This window comes from Somniosus microcephalus, chromosome 11 (assembly GCF_052327205.1).
Source record: "Somniosus microcephalus isolate GS21.2 chromosome 11, FLI_Smic_1.0, whole genome shotgun sequence".
Taxonomy (NCBI): domain Eukaryota; kingdom Metazoa; phylum Chordata; class Chondrichthyes; order Squaliformes; family Somniosidae; genus Somniosus; species Somniosus microcephalus.
The window spans coordinates 37,973,358-37,990,713 of record NC_140997.1 but is presented as its reverse complement, the minus strand read 5'-3'; the positions used below and the strand labels follow the sequence as shown (position 1 = coordinate 37,990,713).

At 46.4% G+C, this 17,356-nt stretch overlaps 1 protein-coding gene across 3 annotated transcripts in view; it reads left to right on the top strand.

Moving 5' to 3' along the window:
* Positions 1-17,356, top strand: part of c11h16orf89 (chromosome 11 C16orf89 homolog) — a 123,596-nt gene that overhangs the window by 36,236 nt on the left and 70,004 nt on the right. For all 3 annotated transcript variants that reach the window (XM_086000487.1, XM_086000486.1, XM_086000488.1), the window contains exon 4: positions 6,673-6,790. In XM_086000487.1, coding sequence (XP_085856613.1) covers positions 6,673-6,790 — 118 coding nt within the window. The remainder of the gene's footprint in view (positions 1-6,672; positions 6,791-17,356) is intronic.

The window sequence follows — 17,356 nt, the reverse complement described above, 5'->3', positions numbered from 1 at the left end:
CTGTGGCCGCAGAAACACCTGTCTGATCCCCTAACTATTGAATCCCCTATCACTATTTCTTTCCTGATCTCCCTTCTCCCCCCTGTACAGCTGAGCCACCCGTGGTGCCGTGGACTTGGCTTTGGCTGTACTCCCCAGAGGAACCATCGCCCTCACCAGTATTCAATACCGGTTGGAGAGCGAGGTCCACTCAGGGGACTCCTGCACTACCTGCCTGGTCCTCCTTGTCTGTCTGGCGGTCACCTATTCCCTCTCTGCCTGCACACTCTTAAGCTGCGGTGTGACCACCTCCTGAAATGTGCTATCCACATGAACACAAATTTTTATTTACTAGAGGCTGCAAAATGTGTAAGCAACATTTTATTCTATCAATGAATTTTGTCATCAGGGTCCAGATGTTTAATTACAGTTTAATGTCAGCAGCGAAACGTTATGAATGTTCTAAGTGAGGCATCAGTTGCAATTTCATGCTTAGTGATGTATTTGTAACAGATTTACGTGGGCTTTGCATTTTCTTCCCACTATTTCTGTCACATATGATGCTAAACTTTGAACGTTTGGAGTTCTTCTTAGCCATAGAATAACTAACTTTTATTTGCTTGTGGAAGAGGTACACAACAGAAAAGTTTCACTTAGCTTTTCCCATACACCATTCTTAATTTACATGGTTGCTTTTCTGGGTTTAGATTGACTGAGATTGCAGACAATCAGAACCAACACTTTTATATTCTTTTGTCCCGGTATACATTAGAATCATAGAATCATAGAAATTTATGGCACAGAAGTAAGCCATTCGGCCCAGCGTGCCGGCCAGCAAAAAGCTATCCAGCCTAATCCCACTTTCCAGCTCTTGGTCTGTAGCCCTGTAGGTTACGGCACTTCAAGTGCACATCCAAGTACTTTTTAATTGTGATCATGATGTGGAGATGCCGGTGTTGGACTGGGGTGGACAAATGTAGGAAGTCACACAACACCAGGTTATAGTCCAACAGCTTTCACCAGACGAAGGAGCAGCGCTCCGAAAGCTTGTGATTTCAAATAAAGCTGTTGGACTATAACCTGGTGTTGTGTGACTTCCTATTTTTAAATGTGATGAGGGTTTCTGCCTCTACCACCCTTTCAGGCAGTGAGTTCCAGACCAGCACCACCCTCTGGGTGAAAAATGTTCTCAACTCCCCTCTAATCCTTCTATCAATTACTTTAAATCTATGCCCCCTGGTTATTGTCCGCATTGCTAAGGGAAATAGGTTCTTCCTATCCACTCTATCTAGGCCCCTCATAATTTTATACACCTCAATTAAGTCTCTCCTCAGCCTCCTCTGCTCCAAAGAAAACAACCTCAGCCTATCCAATCTTTCCTCTTAACTAACATTCTCCAGTCCAGGCAACATCCTTGTAAATCTCCTCTGTACCCTCTCTAGTGCGATCACATCTTCCCTGTAATGTGGTGACCAGAACTGCACACAGTACTCTAGCTGTGGCCTAACTAATGTTTTATACAGTTCAAGCATAACCTCCCTGCTCTTATATTCTATGCCTCGGCTAATAAAGGAAAGACTCCTTTATGCCTTCCAGAACCTCAGTCCTAGGTCGCTGAAGACACAGCCCCCGATGGTGGGGCACTTGTAAGGCTGGAGGAGGTTACAGAGATAAGGAGGGGCACGGCCATGAAGGGATTTAAACACAAGGATAAATTTGAGGCGTGGTAGGACCAGGAGCCAATATGGGTCAATAACGATAGGGTTGTTGGGTGAGCAGGACTTGGTTCGGGACAGGATATGGGCAGCAGAGTTTTGGATAAGCTGAAGTTTACAGAGGGTGGTTAATGGGAGGCCAACCAGGAAAGCATTGGAATAGTCCGGTCTGGAGTTGATAAAGCCATGGCTGAAGGTTTCATCAGCAGATTGGCTGAGGCAGGGCGATGTTAGAGGTGGAAGTAGGCGGTCTTTGTGATGGAGAGAATATGGGATTGGATGCTCAGCTCGGGGACAGATAGAATGCTGAGATTGCAAACAGTCTGCTTCAACCTGAGACATTAGCCAGGGAGGGGAATGGATATCGGTGAAAGAAAGAAGGAAGCCTTGCATTAATATAGCACCTTTAACGACCTCAGGACGTCCCAAAGCTCTTGACAGCCAATGATGTACATTTGAAGTGTAGTCACTGTTGCAATGTAGGAAACGTGACAGCCAATTCATGCACAGCAAGAACCCACCACAAACACCAATGTGACAATGACCAAATAATCTATTTTTATTGATGTTAGTTGAGGGATAAATATTGTTTATCTGAGGAAATTGCGGCTCTTCCAAGAGCAATCCATTTTGTACAAACAGTCTGAAAACACAGAATCAGTAGGGTTGAGAGAGGTGGAGCTGGGTGTCATTAGCATACATATTAGCTGACCTCATATTGATGTATGATGTCAACAAGGAGCAACATGTAAGTGAGGAAGAGGAAGGGGCCAAGGGTAGGACAGTGACAAGGCCAGAAACCTCATTGGCGAGATTCAAACATGGAGTTGTGGAAAACGGTAGGAAATAATACAAACTAACATAGTAAAGTTTTGAACAGGAAAGGCTCATTCACCCATCTTGCCTACCCTTCCAAACTTCCTAATGGGTTCCTTACTGTGATTCTAGAACCAATTACCTTGAATCCTATTTACTAACAGGATTTCATCCAATCCTTTTTTAAAACCTGCCATAATGTTGTGCTATGGTGGTTCCACCACTCCCATTGATAGGGCTGGATTTTCCCAACCTTGGCGGGTCTGGGTCGAGCGATGTCCATGGTGTGTGGGGACCCCGCATGTGTCTGGATCCCGGCCTCCAACAAGATTTTCCGTTGACGGGGCTTGTTAAGTCTGCCCTGTGAGGTTCCCGGCCAATTAATAGGAAGCGGGTCTGATGACATCATTTGAAGACGTGTCATCAGCCAGTTTCCTTAAAGGGACCATGTCCACAATCATTTTGACAGTTGTGCTGTCCGTGTTCTGCTGCATTGAGGTGCTGAAAACACTGACAATGACTGCACAAAGGTGCATGGCTGCACCCAGGCTCTCCCATTACTCCCTCCATATGCTTATGGAGGAAGTCACAGCACGCAGGGAGGTTCCCTTCCCTTCCAATGGGCGGAAGAGACTTCCCCAGGAGACCAACGCAGTCTGGTTGCACATTGCACAGGAGGACACAAGCAGGGATGTCATCAGTTGGATCAGGCTGCAGTGGCGCAAACCTTTCAATGATCTCAGTAGATCACAAAACATTACTGCAAAGCCACACTCAGTCGCATCCTGCCCATCACTCTGCCTTCCCTACCCTACTCCTGCACATCCTTACTTACACCAAGTTAGCTTGCATCTCCACCCATCCCTCTCTATCTACATTATCACTTCCCCATCTCACTAGCCACCCCTCACACTCACCCTCATCTTTGTTCAATGATACAAGCTAACAACACACAAGGGTAGGCAGTTGGATGTTATCGTCAATGTTCATGTAAAGTTTCTGTTAATGTGTTGTCAAACATTGAAATCTTTATTTTCAACACTTTGCCTTCTTGGGCAGATCTGTGTGGAAGTGGCTTAGTGAGTTGCAGTGAATGGTGAGACATAACGGTACCCCCCCAATGGTGATGAGTGTGAAAGGAATGGCTTGGTCATTGTAGGGATGCTTTATGGTGTTGGTGTGGGTGGTGCCAACCTGGCACATCATGTGGCAGCCAGGGTGTACAGCATCAAGTGAAGTAAATCTGGCCATGGTGAGGCCGTCCCTGGCCTCCCGGGCAGCAATGTGTTCGAGTGCTGATGCCCTGTGTCCTGTGCAGCATCAGGTGATTGCGGAGAAGTTTGGAGCTGTTGTTGGTGCTGCTGGTGTGCCTGGTGATGTTGGTGTTGGGGCTGATCGTGGTGGGATTCTGAGGTCCAATGTGAGATTTTTTCAAGGGCACCCATGCTGATGGAATAGATGACAGCTGAAGTTGAGATGACAGAAGTGATCTGTCAGTGGTGAGAGAGCTTGCTCCAAGGAGGTGACACTGAATAGAGAGTTTGCTCCAAACACTTCAAAACTCCATAAAGCTGAAAAGTGTATTCCAAATCTTGAAGGCTCCAGCCTCTAAGATTGGAAATTGAACAGCTATGAAATGGTAGCTTTTATACCACTTTTGCAGCTGGCAACTATTCACAGCAATGCTGAGTCTTTGAGAGCCCTCCACACTTATCTGACATGATCCACTAGCGCCAGGAACCTCGTAAATAACATGGAAAAATCGTTAGGACCTGGTAAAATGCTGCTTAAATAGCTTTAAGCATTTCTTAAGTATCTCAATTGCCTGACCCGCCGCTTAGTGCCAGGTCTGCAAACCGCAGGCAGAGCCGGCACTTGGGAAATTAACAAGGAGGCGGGTTCAGAGTGGACTTCCAACCCGCTGTCAATCACTGCCATTTTGACAGTGGACCTGCCCCCGAACCCGTCCTCTGAGCGGCGGCAAAATTCAGCCCATAATCTCTTCCACTTTTCTATTACCTTCTTACTGAATGAATTTTCTTTTGTCACCTTTAATTGTAAACTGTATCCCCTAGTCTTTGGATCTTTTGCCCAACAAAACTTTCCTGGATCCAAATTCTCCATACCCCATAAAATTTTACATAACTCGATCAATTCACCCTTGACCACCTCTTCTCGAGAGTGAAGTTCCAGGGTAGAGGATCTTATCACATAATTCACACAATACAGAGACCCAACAGAACACAGCGACTCAGATGCAGGGCAGGATTTTCATTGGGCCGTGGAGTCGGGATTGGAGGCGTTGGGGGGGGGATAAAATCCTGAAATCAGGGGTCCCAACCCCATCCCACACCCAAACCCGTCTCCATGCCAGTTTCAAAGGAGGCGGGTACCCGCCCCGCACTGGGATCCGCCTACCGAGGCGGGAAGGGATTAGTGCCAATTAACTGCCTGTTAACAGGTAGTTAACAGGCAGTTTTTAGCCTAATCCCTATTTTTAAGGTTGAAGCATGGGATTCCCAACGGCTCCAAACCACGCCAAGTTAGAGAAGGCGGTCCGTTGGGTTGAAGGACTTGGAGGGGTCGCGATGTCGGTGTTCAGGTGAGTGATGTGTGCATGCGTGCAAAGGTAAGTGTGTTTGGTATGTCTAAAGTGATTAAAGAAGTTTAAATTACCTTTTCAGCCTTCCTTCCTTTAGGTCCTGGGAGTCCCTCATCTCATCGGCACAGAAAGCAGAATGGCTGCGAACTGTCAGAAGTGACAGCCTTCAGCTTACTGTGCAGGAGAGATTTCTAATTGAGTCTGTGAAGAAGGACTCAGGTTAGAAGTAAGACTGTCAGTGTTTGACAGCTTCAAACAGCTGTGAAACGCTGATATTTCATTTGTCAAAACCTCTTGACAGATGAAATTTCAGTCTGTGACGTCACCTGTTGCCAGGTGGCCCTTAATTGGCCTGCTGAGCCCGCTGGGCGGGCTCAACAAGGTCAATCAAGTTAAAATCGCGTGGATTGGCCGCATCTCAATGTTGTAGTCCCGCCTCCTACCCGACTCCTGAATGAAAATCCTGCCCGCAGTCTCACCAAAATCAGGAGCAAATTCAAAATTGCTGCTTGTTGACACATCTAGCTATACATCCCAACATTTTATTTGTCATCTTGACTGCCTGTGAGCACTGGTTTTAATGATCTATTAACCAAAACGACTAGATATATTTCTTGCTTTGTCACCTTAACCAAACTGACATTTAATATGTACTCCATGTTTTCACTTCTACCTAATCTCATGATTTTACACTTCCATCTACCACCTCTTTGCCCATTGATCTAATCTGTTTGGATCCTTTTTGGTTTATTGCACATCGATTAGCATAATTGCACCCAATTTGGTATCATTGCAAACTTAGACACCTGGGTAATATTCTGCCCTTCAAATTCCTTAGAACAATTTGAACAATTATAAAGTGTCCCGACATTGACTCCACCAAATAATTTTTTAAGAAATTGGATCAAATCTAAACATTTTTGCCCAGTAATTTTAATTGCTGGAGTGTTTTTTAAAGCATGTATAGTGTAAGGGAGAACTATGGTATACATTTAAATTGAACAAAGTGACTAGCCAGAAAAGATCTGGAGGCATCCCATAATTGTGCCAAAGCTATTTTTGTAGAGTGAAGCATGCTGCCCACTGAAAAGTGGCATAAAACAGAACTCTCAAGCATGGGGATTTGGAGCTTGACATGAGATTGGCCAGTTCCTCCACAGCGGCACCATCTTGTCCCTAGCAACTAGCAAGCATGTTTGTCTTAGTGGATTGGATCTGTTGCAATACCTCCAAATCAATCACTTCCTCTAGAACTCAGCAAACTATGGAAACTCCAGTAAGAAGTGACTGCCACCCAGAGCCACTTCCTCAGCCCCAGAGAAACCCAAAAATGCATCAATGTCCCATAATTCATGCTTTCTTCTGCCTCAGTAGACTGCATAGATAGTATGGAGGAAGCCTTGGAGCATGGCCTTGGCTGATAACCAACAGCTTAAAAAGTAAAACAATTTTTTAAAGTGACAAGTGATCAGTTTACTATATAATTTCACATGAATTTGCAATGTTTTTGTAATCACTAAAAATAGTTTTATAAATGTTTGTTCATTCTTTTAAATCAAGGAAGAATGATGGAGTCCCTTGCCTGGAAACAGGTATATGCAGGAGACTGATGACGACTTTAAATTGCCAAGATTACTCGCTATCACACCAGCTGCTGTATCTCATTATTGCTGAGAATGTAAGCAAAATTATTTACTGATTAACAGTTACTGTTGAAAAACAGTTTTGTCTCCATTGTCTGTTATTGTAACTCCTTAAATTGTAACTGTGATTTCTGCATTCTAATTATAGGGAATTGGTTATAAGTACTATTCCCAACATACTTTCCAAAGACCTACATCAGCATTCTCTGAGCCAACATTTTTACCAATAATACTTATTTACCCCGAACATTGCATGTGTCTGCAACGTTGAGGCTGCTGGATTTGTACTTTTCATTGTATATATACACCTGGCTGTAACTGTTCTGTACAATTCACCTGCATTTCTGCAAATAGTCTGAGAAAATCATGTAGTCCGAGTCTGAACCAAAAGAATGGGAACCTTGGCCCCCTTCCAGCGGTTGGTTGGCATATCAACACCGTCCGCCACATACATTGCATGCAAAGCATTGGACCAGGCTTCATCCTGCCTCAAAAGGATAGCCATTGAAGATCTGGTGCAATAGGCAGAACCCATTAGGCACTGGCATAACAAGTAAGCATACTGGTTCACTGCCACTCCCTGGAATCCATTCCGAGAGTTTGTCCACAACTCCAGCCATGCAGTAAAGCTCACTCACCACAATGTACAGTGTATATTATAGCATATACCTTTGACATTCAGTTACATTCATAGTATACAATGGGTCAAATCTTGTGGGAAAAATAATGGGTCAAAATTTGCCGTGAAAATAACGGTGAGGCTAATGGCGCTCGCCTTTATATTGTCTGCAATATCCATTTATGGGGAATGTGTACATTTGGCACCAGTTTTTCAGTAAAGTTACTGTATCTTTTAAGTTATTTTGGGGTAGCAGTTTTCTTGCACTCATCATTGCCCACAATGATTGAGTACAGGAACAAGGATGTCTTGCTGCAGTTGTACAGGGCCTTGGTGAGACCACATCTTGAGTATTGTGTGCAGTTTTGGTCGCCTTATCTGCAGAAGGATGTTCTTGCCATGGAAGGAGTGCAGCGAAGATTCACCACGCTGGTACCTGGGATGGCAGGAATGACGTATGAGGAGAGATTGGGTTGATTGGGCTTGTACTCGCTGGAGTTTAGAAGAATGAGAGGGGATCTCATTGAAACTTATAAAATTCTAACAGGACTAGACAGACTAGATGCAGGAAGGATGTTCCCAATGGTCAGGGAGTCCAGAACCAGGGGTCACAGTCTAAGGATAAGGGGTAAGCCATTTAGGACAGAGATGAGGAGGAATTTCTTCACCCAGAGAGTGGTGAACCTGTGGAATTTGTTGTGTATGTACCTTTAAGAGAGAACTGCTTTTATACTGTAGAACCGGCAGTGACCACACCTGTATATAAAGCCGTAGCAGGCTTCTGTACTTTCAGTTCCAGCCTACCCTCTGTTCAGTAAACACCTGTTATTATTGTTCTCATGCAGTCCGTGTGTTATTGATACGCGGACACTACACTGGCGACGAGCAGGTTCGAACTCACCTGCAGTACTGCATCACCTCACGGGGATCCATCCCTGAAAAGAAGCTTCTTGGAGGTCGAAGTCAGAGCAACGGGCGTCGACCACGGGCAACCGCCCAGTGATCCATCCGGGTTCAGAGAATCGCAGGGGAGGCTGTGGAGAGCTGGGCTTGGCTCCCCAGTCAAGGTGTTCCAGCAAATCGTGCTGGTAGCAGGTAGTGCGCTGACCCTTCCGGACTGCGGCGGGCTTGAGCTCGATCGAGCGGCTCTGCAAAGGGGCCGTGCAGCGTCGTCGGGAAGGAAAAGAGAGAGAGAGGGTGGAGCGCACAGGGCGCGGTCAGTGCTCAAGAACCGGGCAGCGTAGAGAAAATAAAACGAGGGGAAGGAAAAGAGAGACACGCCGAAGCCGCGGGAGGCGCCATTTTATTCCATTGGGGAAAAAGGAAAAGTGCGGGAGGCGCCATTTTAATCCATTGTGGAAGAAGGAAAAGCGCGGGAGGCGCCATTTTAAACCACCCAAGATGCCGAAGAGTGGCAGTATCACTGCTTTCGACAACCAAATAGAAGATTGGACCACGTATGTGGAAAGAATTGAAGTGTACTGCAAGGCAAATGAGGTGGCCGATGGAAAGAAGGCGTCGGTATTATTAAATTTGATGGGTGCGAGAACGTACGGCCTATTGCGGAATTTAATTACCCCAGCTAAACCAATGGAGAAAAGCTTTGAAGAGATTGTCAATATCTTACAGGAACATCTAAACCCTACACCGCTGCTGATAGCAGAAAGATTCAAGTTCCATAAAAGAAACCAGCACAAAGATGAGAACAATGCTGACTATCTTACGGAACTACGCAAGTTATCGAAGCACTGCCAGTTCGGAGCAGGACTGGCAGATACCTTAAGGGATAAGTTTGTCTGCGGGCTCCAGAGTGAAGGAACCCAGAAACGACTACTTTCGGAAAAGGACCTGACGCTAGAACAGGCTTTCAGCGTGGCAGTATCCTACGAAGCAGCAGCACGGGGAACTGTGGAAATACAACAGAAACCACAAGAATATAGCGCTAACGAAATGGCATATGGAGCAGAAAAGTGCTATCGCTGCGGCAGAACAACCCATGATCAGAAGGACTGCTGGTTTAAGGACAAAGTATGCAGGCAAGGTGGGAAAGTGGGATGTAGCGTCCGAGGATCAATAATACTCAGACTGCAGGAGAACAATAAAACAGGTATTTACTGAACAGAGAGTAATTCAAGACTGAAGTACAGAAGCCTGCTATGGCTTTATATACAGGGGTGGTCACTGCCGGTACTGCAGTATAGAATCAGTTCTTCTCTTAAAGGTACATACACAATTCCTCCTCTTTTAGATAAACAGTACATAACATTCATTTAACAACTAAATAATAACTAATTACAATTACAATTTTCTCTTACTATATACATCAACTGAAATAATCATTTATAAGTTCAGTCTTTGAGGAGGCTTCCTGATCCTGACTGGATAACGCCTTTCTCGAGTATCCTGTTCTTGCGGCGGAGTCGATTCTGGCTCATTGTCATTGGTTGGTTCATCAGCTTCCAATACCACTGCTTCTGAGGTAGACGCAATCTGTACTTCGGGTTGATTACCAGGTGCACCTGCTCGTGGTATGGGTTTGGCTTGTTCCTGTGACTCTAGAATCTGGTCAGCATGGCATCTCACGATGCTCTCTCCAACGTCCACTGTGTACATTAGTGGTCCCTGCTGTGTGCATATCGTTCCTGGCTGCCATTTTTCTGATCGGTAGTCGAGGGCCAAGACTGGTTGCCCTATCTTGAAGCTCCTGGTTGGCTTCTCATTTATGTGCTGGAATTGCTTATCCTCAACATCTCGTCTTATGTTTGGTTTGAGCAAATCCAGGCGACATCTTAGCCTTCGGTTGAAGAACATTATGGCTGGAGTTTGGTTGGTGACTGCATGTGTCGCATTCCGGTAAGCAAACAAGAAATTATCCACCTTGTGTTGTAGTGGTATGTCGTCATTATGCATTGCCTTTATTGCCTTTTTAAAGTTCTGAACAAACCTCTCAGCCAATCCATTTGTGGTTGGATGATATGGGGCAGATGTGTAATGTTTCACCCCATTATTCCTCAGAAACCTCCGGAAATCCTCGGACACAAACTGTGGCCCATTGTCGGAGCAAATCTGTTCTGGCAAGCCATTCCTGGCGAAGATGGTCCGTAGGACTGCAATAGTTTTCTCCGTGGTGGTGGAGGACATTTTGATGACCTCTGGCCATTTTGAATGGGCGTCCACAGCGATTAGGAACATTGAGTCCATAAATGGACCAGCAAAATCAATGTGTACCCGTTGCCATGGAGATGAGGGCCACTCCCATGGATGTAGCGGGGCCTGTGGTGGAGCGTTTTGGACCTTCTGGCATCCTGTGCATCTCTTGGTCATATCCTCGATTTCTTTATCGATTCCCGGCCACCACACAAGCGCCCTGGCTAGGCTCTTCATTTTTACCCCTCCCAGATGACCCTCATGAAGCTCATTGAGCACTCTATCTCTCAACTTGGGTGGAATTACCACTCGGGATCCACACATCAAGGTCCCCCGGCACACTGACAGCTGTTCTCTCCTTGGCGAGAATGCTGGCAACAGTGAGTCGCCATGTGCTGGCCATCCCTTCACCGTCAAATCATAGACCCGAGAGAGTGTCGGGTCATTTCGGGTTTCCTTCTCTATACTTGAGTTTGTAACAGGTAGACATTCGACTATGGTCAAATGGAATATCTCAACAGGGTCCACTGCAGGCGCTTCCTCTACCGTAGGCAATGGTAGGCGCGACAGCCCATCAGCGTTTCCATGCTGTTTCGTACCCTTGTACTCTATGTCGTACTGATGTGCCCCTAGAAAAAGTGACCATCTTTGCAGCCGTTGCGCCGTCATCACCGGAACGCCCTTCTTTGGGTTAAAAATGGAGACCAGGGGCTGATGATCAGTCAGTAGGGTGAATTTCTGCCCGTGCAGATAGTGATTGAACTTCTTCACCCCGAATACCAGTCGATTGTACTGGTAAAGGCCTTTGTGAGTGTTTATCATGAGGTATTTCCTAGATGCTTCTTCCACCTCCATTTGTAGATACGCTTGGGCCAGATCAATCTTTGTAAAGCGTTTCCCTCCAGATAGTGAGGCGAAAATATCTTCTATCCGTGGAAGTGGATATTGTACTGTGTGCAGGACTGGGTTCACACTTACCTTGAAGTCCCCACAGATGCGAACCTTCTTCGGTTCCCCAGGCATGCTGCTCAATGATTTCTTCATTACAGGAATGATGGGTGTGGCCCACTCACTCCAGTCCACCTTGGACAGCACACCCGAACGCTCCAGACTCTCCAGCTCTGCTTCAATGGCTGGGCGGATCGCGTAAGGTACCGGTCTGGCCTTAAAAAATTTTGGGTTTGCGTTATCTTCGATTTTTATTGTTGCCGTTACTCCTTTTAGAGTCCCAAGTCCTTGTTGGAACACCTCTTTCATGTCAGTTAGAATTTTTGACAGTCGTCCAGGTGTGACGTCATCATCCTTTTTGTCAGTCACAGTTAGCGCCTGAATGGAATGCCAATCCAATTGTATTTTTCGGATCCATTCATGTCACAATAGTGGTGGTCCTCCATCCGGTAGTATATATAGATACAGTTTCTGTGTTTCCTTGCCGTTGTATTCAACTGGCACCCTTATTTTTCCTCTGGGGTAGACTTTTTGCCCTGTGTATGTCTTCAATACAATGGACGTGTCCTTCAAGGGTATGTGTGAGAATAGCCGCTCATAGTCTCGTCGATTCATGACAGTTAGGGCTGATCCTGTATCCAATTCCATCTTTACTTGGTGTAGTGTATGTGCCTTTAAGAGCCCCCTGTGTACTGTAATGCCGGTAATGGCCACTCGGGCTATATAAGCCTGTATATCGTGTTGTATCAGTTAGTTCACCTCCAGACTTTGTTCAGTAAACACCTGTGAAACTAACTCCTGCCTTCAGTGTCTCTATTAACACACGGATACAACAGTGGCGACGAATTGGAAACGGACTTACCTGCAATTCGGCAGCACCTCAAGGACATCGATTCCTCAGACGTCCAAAGTCGAAGAAAAGCAAGAAAAGAAAAACTGTGGTTTCACCAGCTAGCCGAGCTGGTGGCAGGTACTGCAATAATCCTTCCTGGGCGGCGGGCTGGGGCTCCATCGGCTGGCTCTGCAGCGAGGCCAAGCAGCGAAGGCGGAGGCAAGCAGAAACAGATGGGGGGGAGCACTCGGGAGACGGCCGGCGCTGCAAAGCAGGTCGGCGTTCGGACCTAGCAGAGGGGGGGGAAAAGTCCCAGAGAGTTCGGTGGGAACGAGACTCCACCTGTAAATAATTTTTTTTTTTTAAAAACCGCGGAAAACAGCGTTGTCAGCAGCAACAGCGGCGGGAAAGCGTGGGGAGCGCCATATTTTTTCTGCAGGAAAGAAAGGAAAGCGCGGGAAGCGCCATTTTTTTTCCAGGATGCCTAAGGCTGGCAATATTGATGCTTTTGATAACGATATAGAGGATTGGACCACATATGTGGAAAGAGTGGAAGTATATTGCACAGCAAATGGAATAGAAAATGATAAAAAGGCGTCAGTACTTCTAAATCTAATGGGCGCAAAGACATACGGGCTGTTACGAAACTTAATCACTCCAGCCAAACCAAAGGACAAGAATTTTAAGGAAATTGTTGATACCCTACAGGAGCACTTAAACCCAACACCTTGTGGAGCGTGGAGAGGATAGAACGCGGGGAAGGAAAAGTGAGACGCGCCGAAGCCGCGGGTCACCGCCATTACCCTGTAGAACGCTAGGAGCAGCGTGGCAGCAAGGGGAAGAAGAAAAAGCGTGGGAGGTGCCATTTTATTCCATTGGGGAAGAAGGAAGTTCTTAATAAACAATGGGGTTAAGCACTACACGTCCTCCCCATACCACCCCGCCACCAATGGATTGGCTGAAAGGTTTGTCCAGACCTTCAAGAAGGCCATAAAGGCCATGGGTAATGAAGACATAAATCTACAGCATAAGGTAGATAACTTCTTGTTTGCATACAGGAATGCAACACATATGGTTACAAACCAAACTCCCGCCATGATGTTCTTCAATAGAAGCCTAAGATGCCGGCTGGATTTGATCAAGCCAAACATCAGAAGGGACATGGAGAACCGGCAATTTCAAGGCATGAATGAAAGGCCAACTAGAACCTTCCAGATAGGTCAACAAGTTTTGGCCCGGGACTACCGTACCGAGAAATGGCAGCCTGGAACTATTTGCACACGACTAGGACCGCTGATGTATACCGTGGACATTGGAGAAAGCATAATAAGGCGCCATGCTGACCAGATCATAGAGTCATCCAAAAAGGGACAACCTATACCACAACTCTATACGTCTAATGATGAAGTAGAGATACCCATAGTATCTACCTCCGATCCGGTGATACTGGAACCAGATGAACCCGACACTGGCATTCAAGCCGAATCAGCCTTGCCAAAAGCACCTACTATACCACCAGAAACTACTACACCACCGAGGCGTTATCCGGACCGAGTCAGGAAGCCTCCAGAGAGACTGACTTATAATTGATTAACTGCAGCAATGTGTAGATTATTGTTCTTGTAACATGTAATTAATGATTATTAAAATATTATGTACTGGTTGGCTAAAAGGGGAGGAATTGTAGTGTATGTGCCTTTAAGAGCCCCCTGTGTACTGTAATGCCGGTAATGGCCACTCGGGCTATATAAGCCTGTATATTGTGTTGTATCAGTTAGTTCACCTCCAGACTTTGTTCAGTAAACACCTGTGAAACTAACTCCTGCCTTCAGTGTCTCTATTAACACATGGATACAACACTTGGGACCCTGCTATCATGAGGGTGACCCAAATGGTTCGGTGATCCTCCTTTGCGATCACGTTGTGTAACTTTAGCCAACTTAGTCTCCTGCTCCCGGAGTCATTATCACTCTCCTGATCTTCCAAACTACTGTCTGTCATTTTTTTTACTTTCTTGTACTTTTCCTTAGTAGTTCTTGTAGTGTTGGTTTACTTTCCCGACCTGCAGACTCTTGCTATATGTCCCATTTTCCCGCATTGCCTGCATATTTTGTCCTTAAACCAGCAGTCCTTCTGATCATGGGTTGTTCTGCCGCAGCGATAGCACTTTTCTGCTCCATACGCCATTTCGTTAGCGCTGTATTCTTGTGGTTTCTGTTGTATTTCCGCAGCTCCCCGTGCTGCTGCTTCATAGGATACTGCCACGCTGAAAGCCTGTTCTAGCGTCAGGTCCTTTGCCGAAAGTAGTCGTTTCTGGGTTCCTTCACTCTGGAGCCCGCAGACAAACTTATCCCGTAAGGTGTCTGCCAGTCCTGCTCTGAACTGGCAGTGCTTCGATAACTTGCGTAGTTCCGTAAGATAGTCAGCATTGTTCTCATCCTTGTGCTGGTTTCTTTTATGGAACTTGAATCTTTCTGCTATCAGCAGCGGTGTAGGGTTTAGGTGTTCCTGTAAGATATTAACAATCTCTTCAAAACTTTTCTCCATTGGTTTAGCTGGGGTAATTAAATTCCGCAATAGGCTGTACGTTCTCGCGCCCATCAAATTTAATAATACCGACGCCTTCTTTCCATCGGCCACCTCATTGGCATTGCAGTACACTTCAATTATTTCCACATACGTGGTCTTGGAAAGAAGTCTTCTACCTCGTTGTCGAAAGCAGTGATACTGCCACTCTTCGGCATCTTGGGTGATTTAAAATGGCGCCTCCCGTGCTTTTTCTTCTTCCCCAATGTAATAAAATGATGCCTCCCGCGCATTTCCTTCTTCCCCAATGGAATAAAATGGCGCCTCCCGCGCTTTTCCTTCTTCCCCTTGCTGCCACGCTGCTCCTAGCGTTCTACAGGGTAATGGCGGTGACCCGCGGCTTCGGCGCGTCTCACTTTTCCTTCCCCGCGTTCTATCCTCTCCACGCTGCCCTGTTCTTGAGCACCGACCGCGCCCTGTGTGCTCCACCCTCTCTCTCTCTCTTCCTCCCGACGACGCTGCACGGCCCCTTTTGCAGAGCTGCTCGATCGAGCCCGAGCCCGCCGCAGTCCGGAAGGGTCAGCGCACAACCTGCTACCAGCACGACTTGCTGGAACATCTCGACTGGGGAGCCAGGCCCAGCTCTCCACAGCCTCCCCTGCAACTCTCCGATGGATCCCTGGGCAGTTGCCCGCGGTCGACGCCCGCCGTTCTGACTTCGACCTCCAAGAAGCTTCTCTTCAGGGAAAAGATCCCCGTGAGGTGATGCAGTACTGCAGGTGAGTTCGAACCTGCCCGTCGCCAGTGTAATGTCCGAGGATCAATAATACTCAGACTGCATGAGAACAATAAAACAGGTATTTACTGAACAGAGAGTAATTCAAGACTGAAGTACAGAAGCCTGCTATGGCTTTATATACAGGGGTGGTCACTGCCGGTACTGCATTATAGAATCAGTTCTTCTCTTAAAGGTACATACACAACATGGGACACATAGCAAGAGTCTGCAGGTCGGGAAAGAAAACCAACACTAAAAGAACTACTAAGGAAAAGTACAAGAAAGTAAAAAAAATGAACGACAGTAGTTCAGAAGATCAGGAGAGTGATAATGACTCCAGGAGCAGGAGACTAAGTTGTCTAAAGTTACACAACGTGATCGCAAAGGAGGATCACCGAACCATTTGGGTCACCCTCATGATAGCAGGGTCCCAAGTAAAGATGGAATTGTACACAGGATCAGCCCTGACTGTCACGAATCAATGAGACTATGAGCGGCTATTCTCACACATACCCTTGAAGGACATGTCCATTGTATTGAAGACATACACGGGGCAAAAAGTCTACCCCAGAGGAAAAATAAGGGTGCCCGTTAAATACAACGGCAAGGAAACACAGAAACTGTATCTATATATACTACAAGATGGAGGACCACCATTATTGGGACGTGAATGGATCCGAAAAATACAATTGGATTGGCATTCCATTCAGGCGCTAACTATGGTTGACAAAAAGGATGACGACGTCACACCTGGACGACTGTCAAAAATTCTAACTGACGTGAAAGAGGTGTTCCAACAAGGACTTGGGACTCTAAAAGGAGTAACGGCAATGATAAAAATCGAAGATAACGCAAACCCAAAATTTTTTAAGGCCAGACCGGTACCGTACGCGATCCGCCCAGCCATTGAAGCAGAGCTGGAGAGTCTGGAGCATTCGGGTGTGCTGTCCAAGGTGGACTGGAGCAAGTGGGCCACACCCATCGTTCCTGTAATGAAGAAATCATTGAGCAGCACGCCTGGGGAGCCAAAGAAGGTTCGCATCTGTGGGGACTTTAAGGTAACTGTGAACCCAGTCCTGCACACAGTACAATATCCACTTCCACGGATAGAAGATATTTTCGCCTCACTACCTGGAGGGAAACGCTTTACGAAGATTGATCTGGCCCAAGCGTATCTACAAATGGAGGTGGAAGAAGCATCTAGGAAATACCTCACAATAAACACTCACAAAGGTCTTTACCAATACAACCGACTGGTATTCGGGGTAGCATCAGCCCCGGCTATTTGACAGAGGGCGATGGAACAAGTCCTGCAAGGGATCCCGGGGACCCAGTGTTATTTGGACAACATCCTGGTTACGGGTGAAAATGACAGTGAACACCTTGCCAACCTGGAGCAGGTGCTCACTAGAGTACAAGAATATGGGCTACGAGCCAACCGCCCCAAATGCGAATTTTTCAGAAGACAAATCTCGTATTGTGGCCACATGACTGATGAGGAGGGGTTACATAAGTCCCCAGACAAGATTGAGGCAGTAGTCAAGGCTCCAGCACCGGAAAATGTGTCGCAACTGAGTTCGTTCCTCGGGTTGGTGAACTACTACCATAAGTTCTTGCCGAATTTATCTACAATTCTGCACCCACTGAACACCCTGTTGCAAACTGGAGTAACATGGAAATGGAGTGATGAGTGTAAGCGTGCCTTTCAGAAATGTAAATGCCTAATCACTTCAAAAGAAGTACAGGTAGAC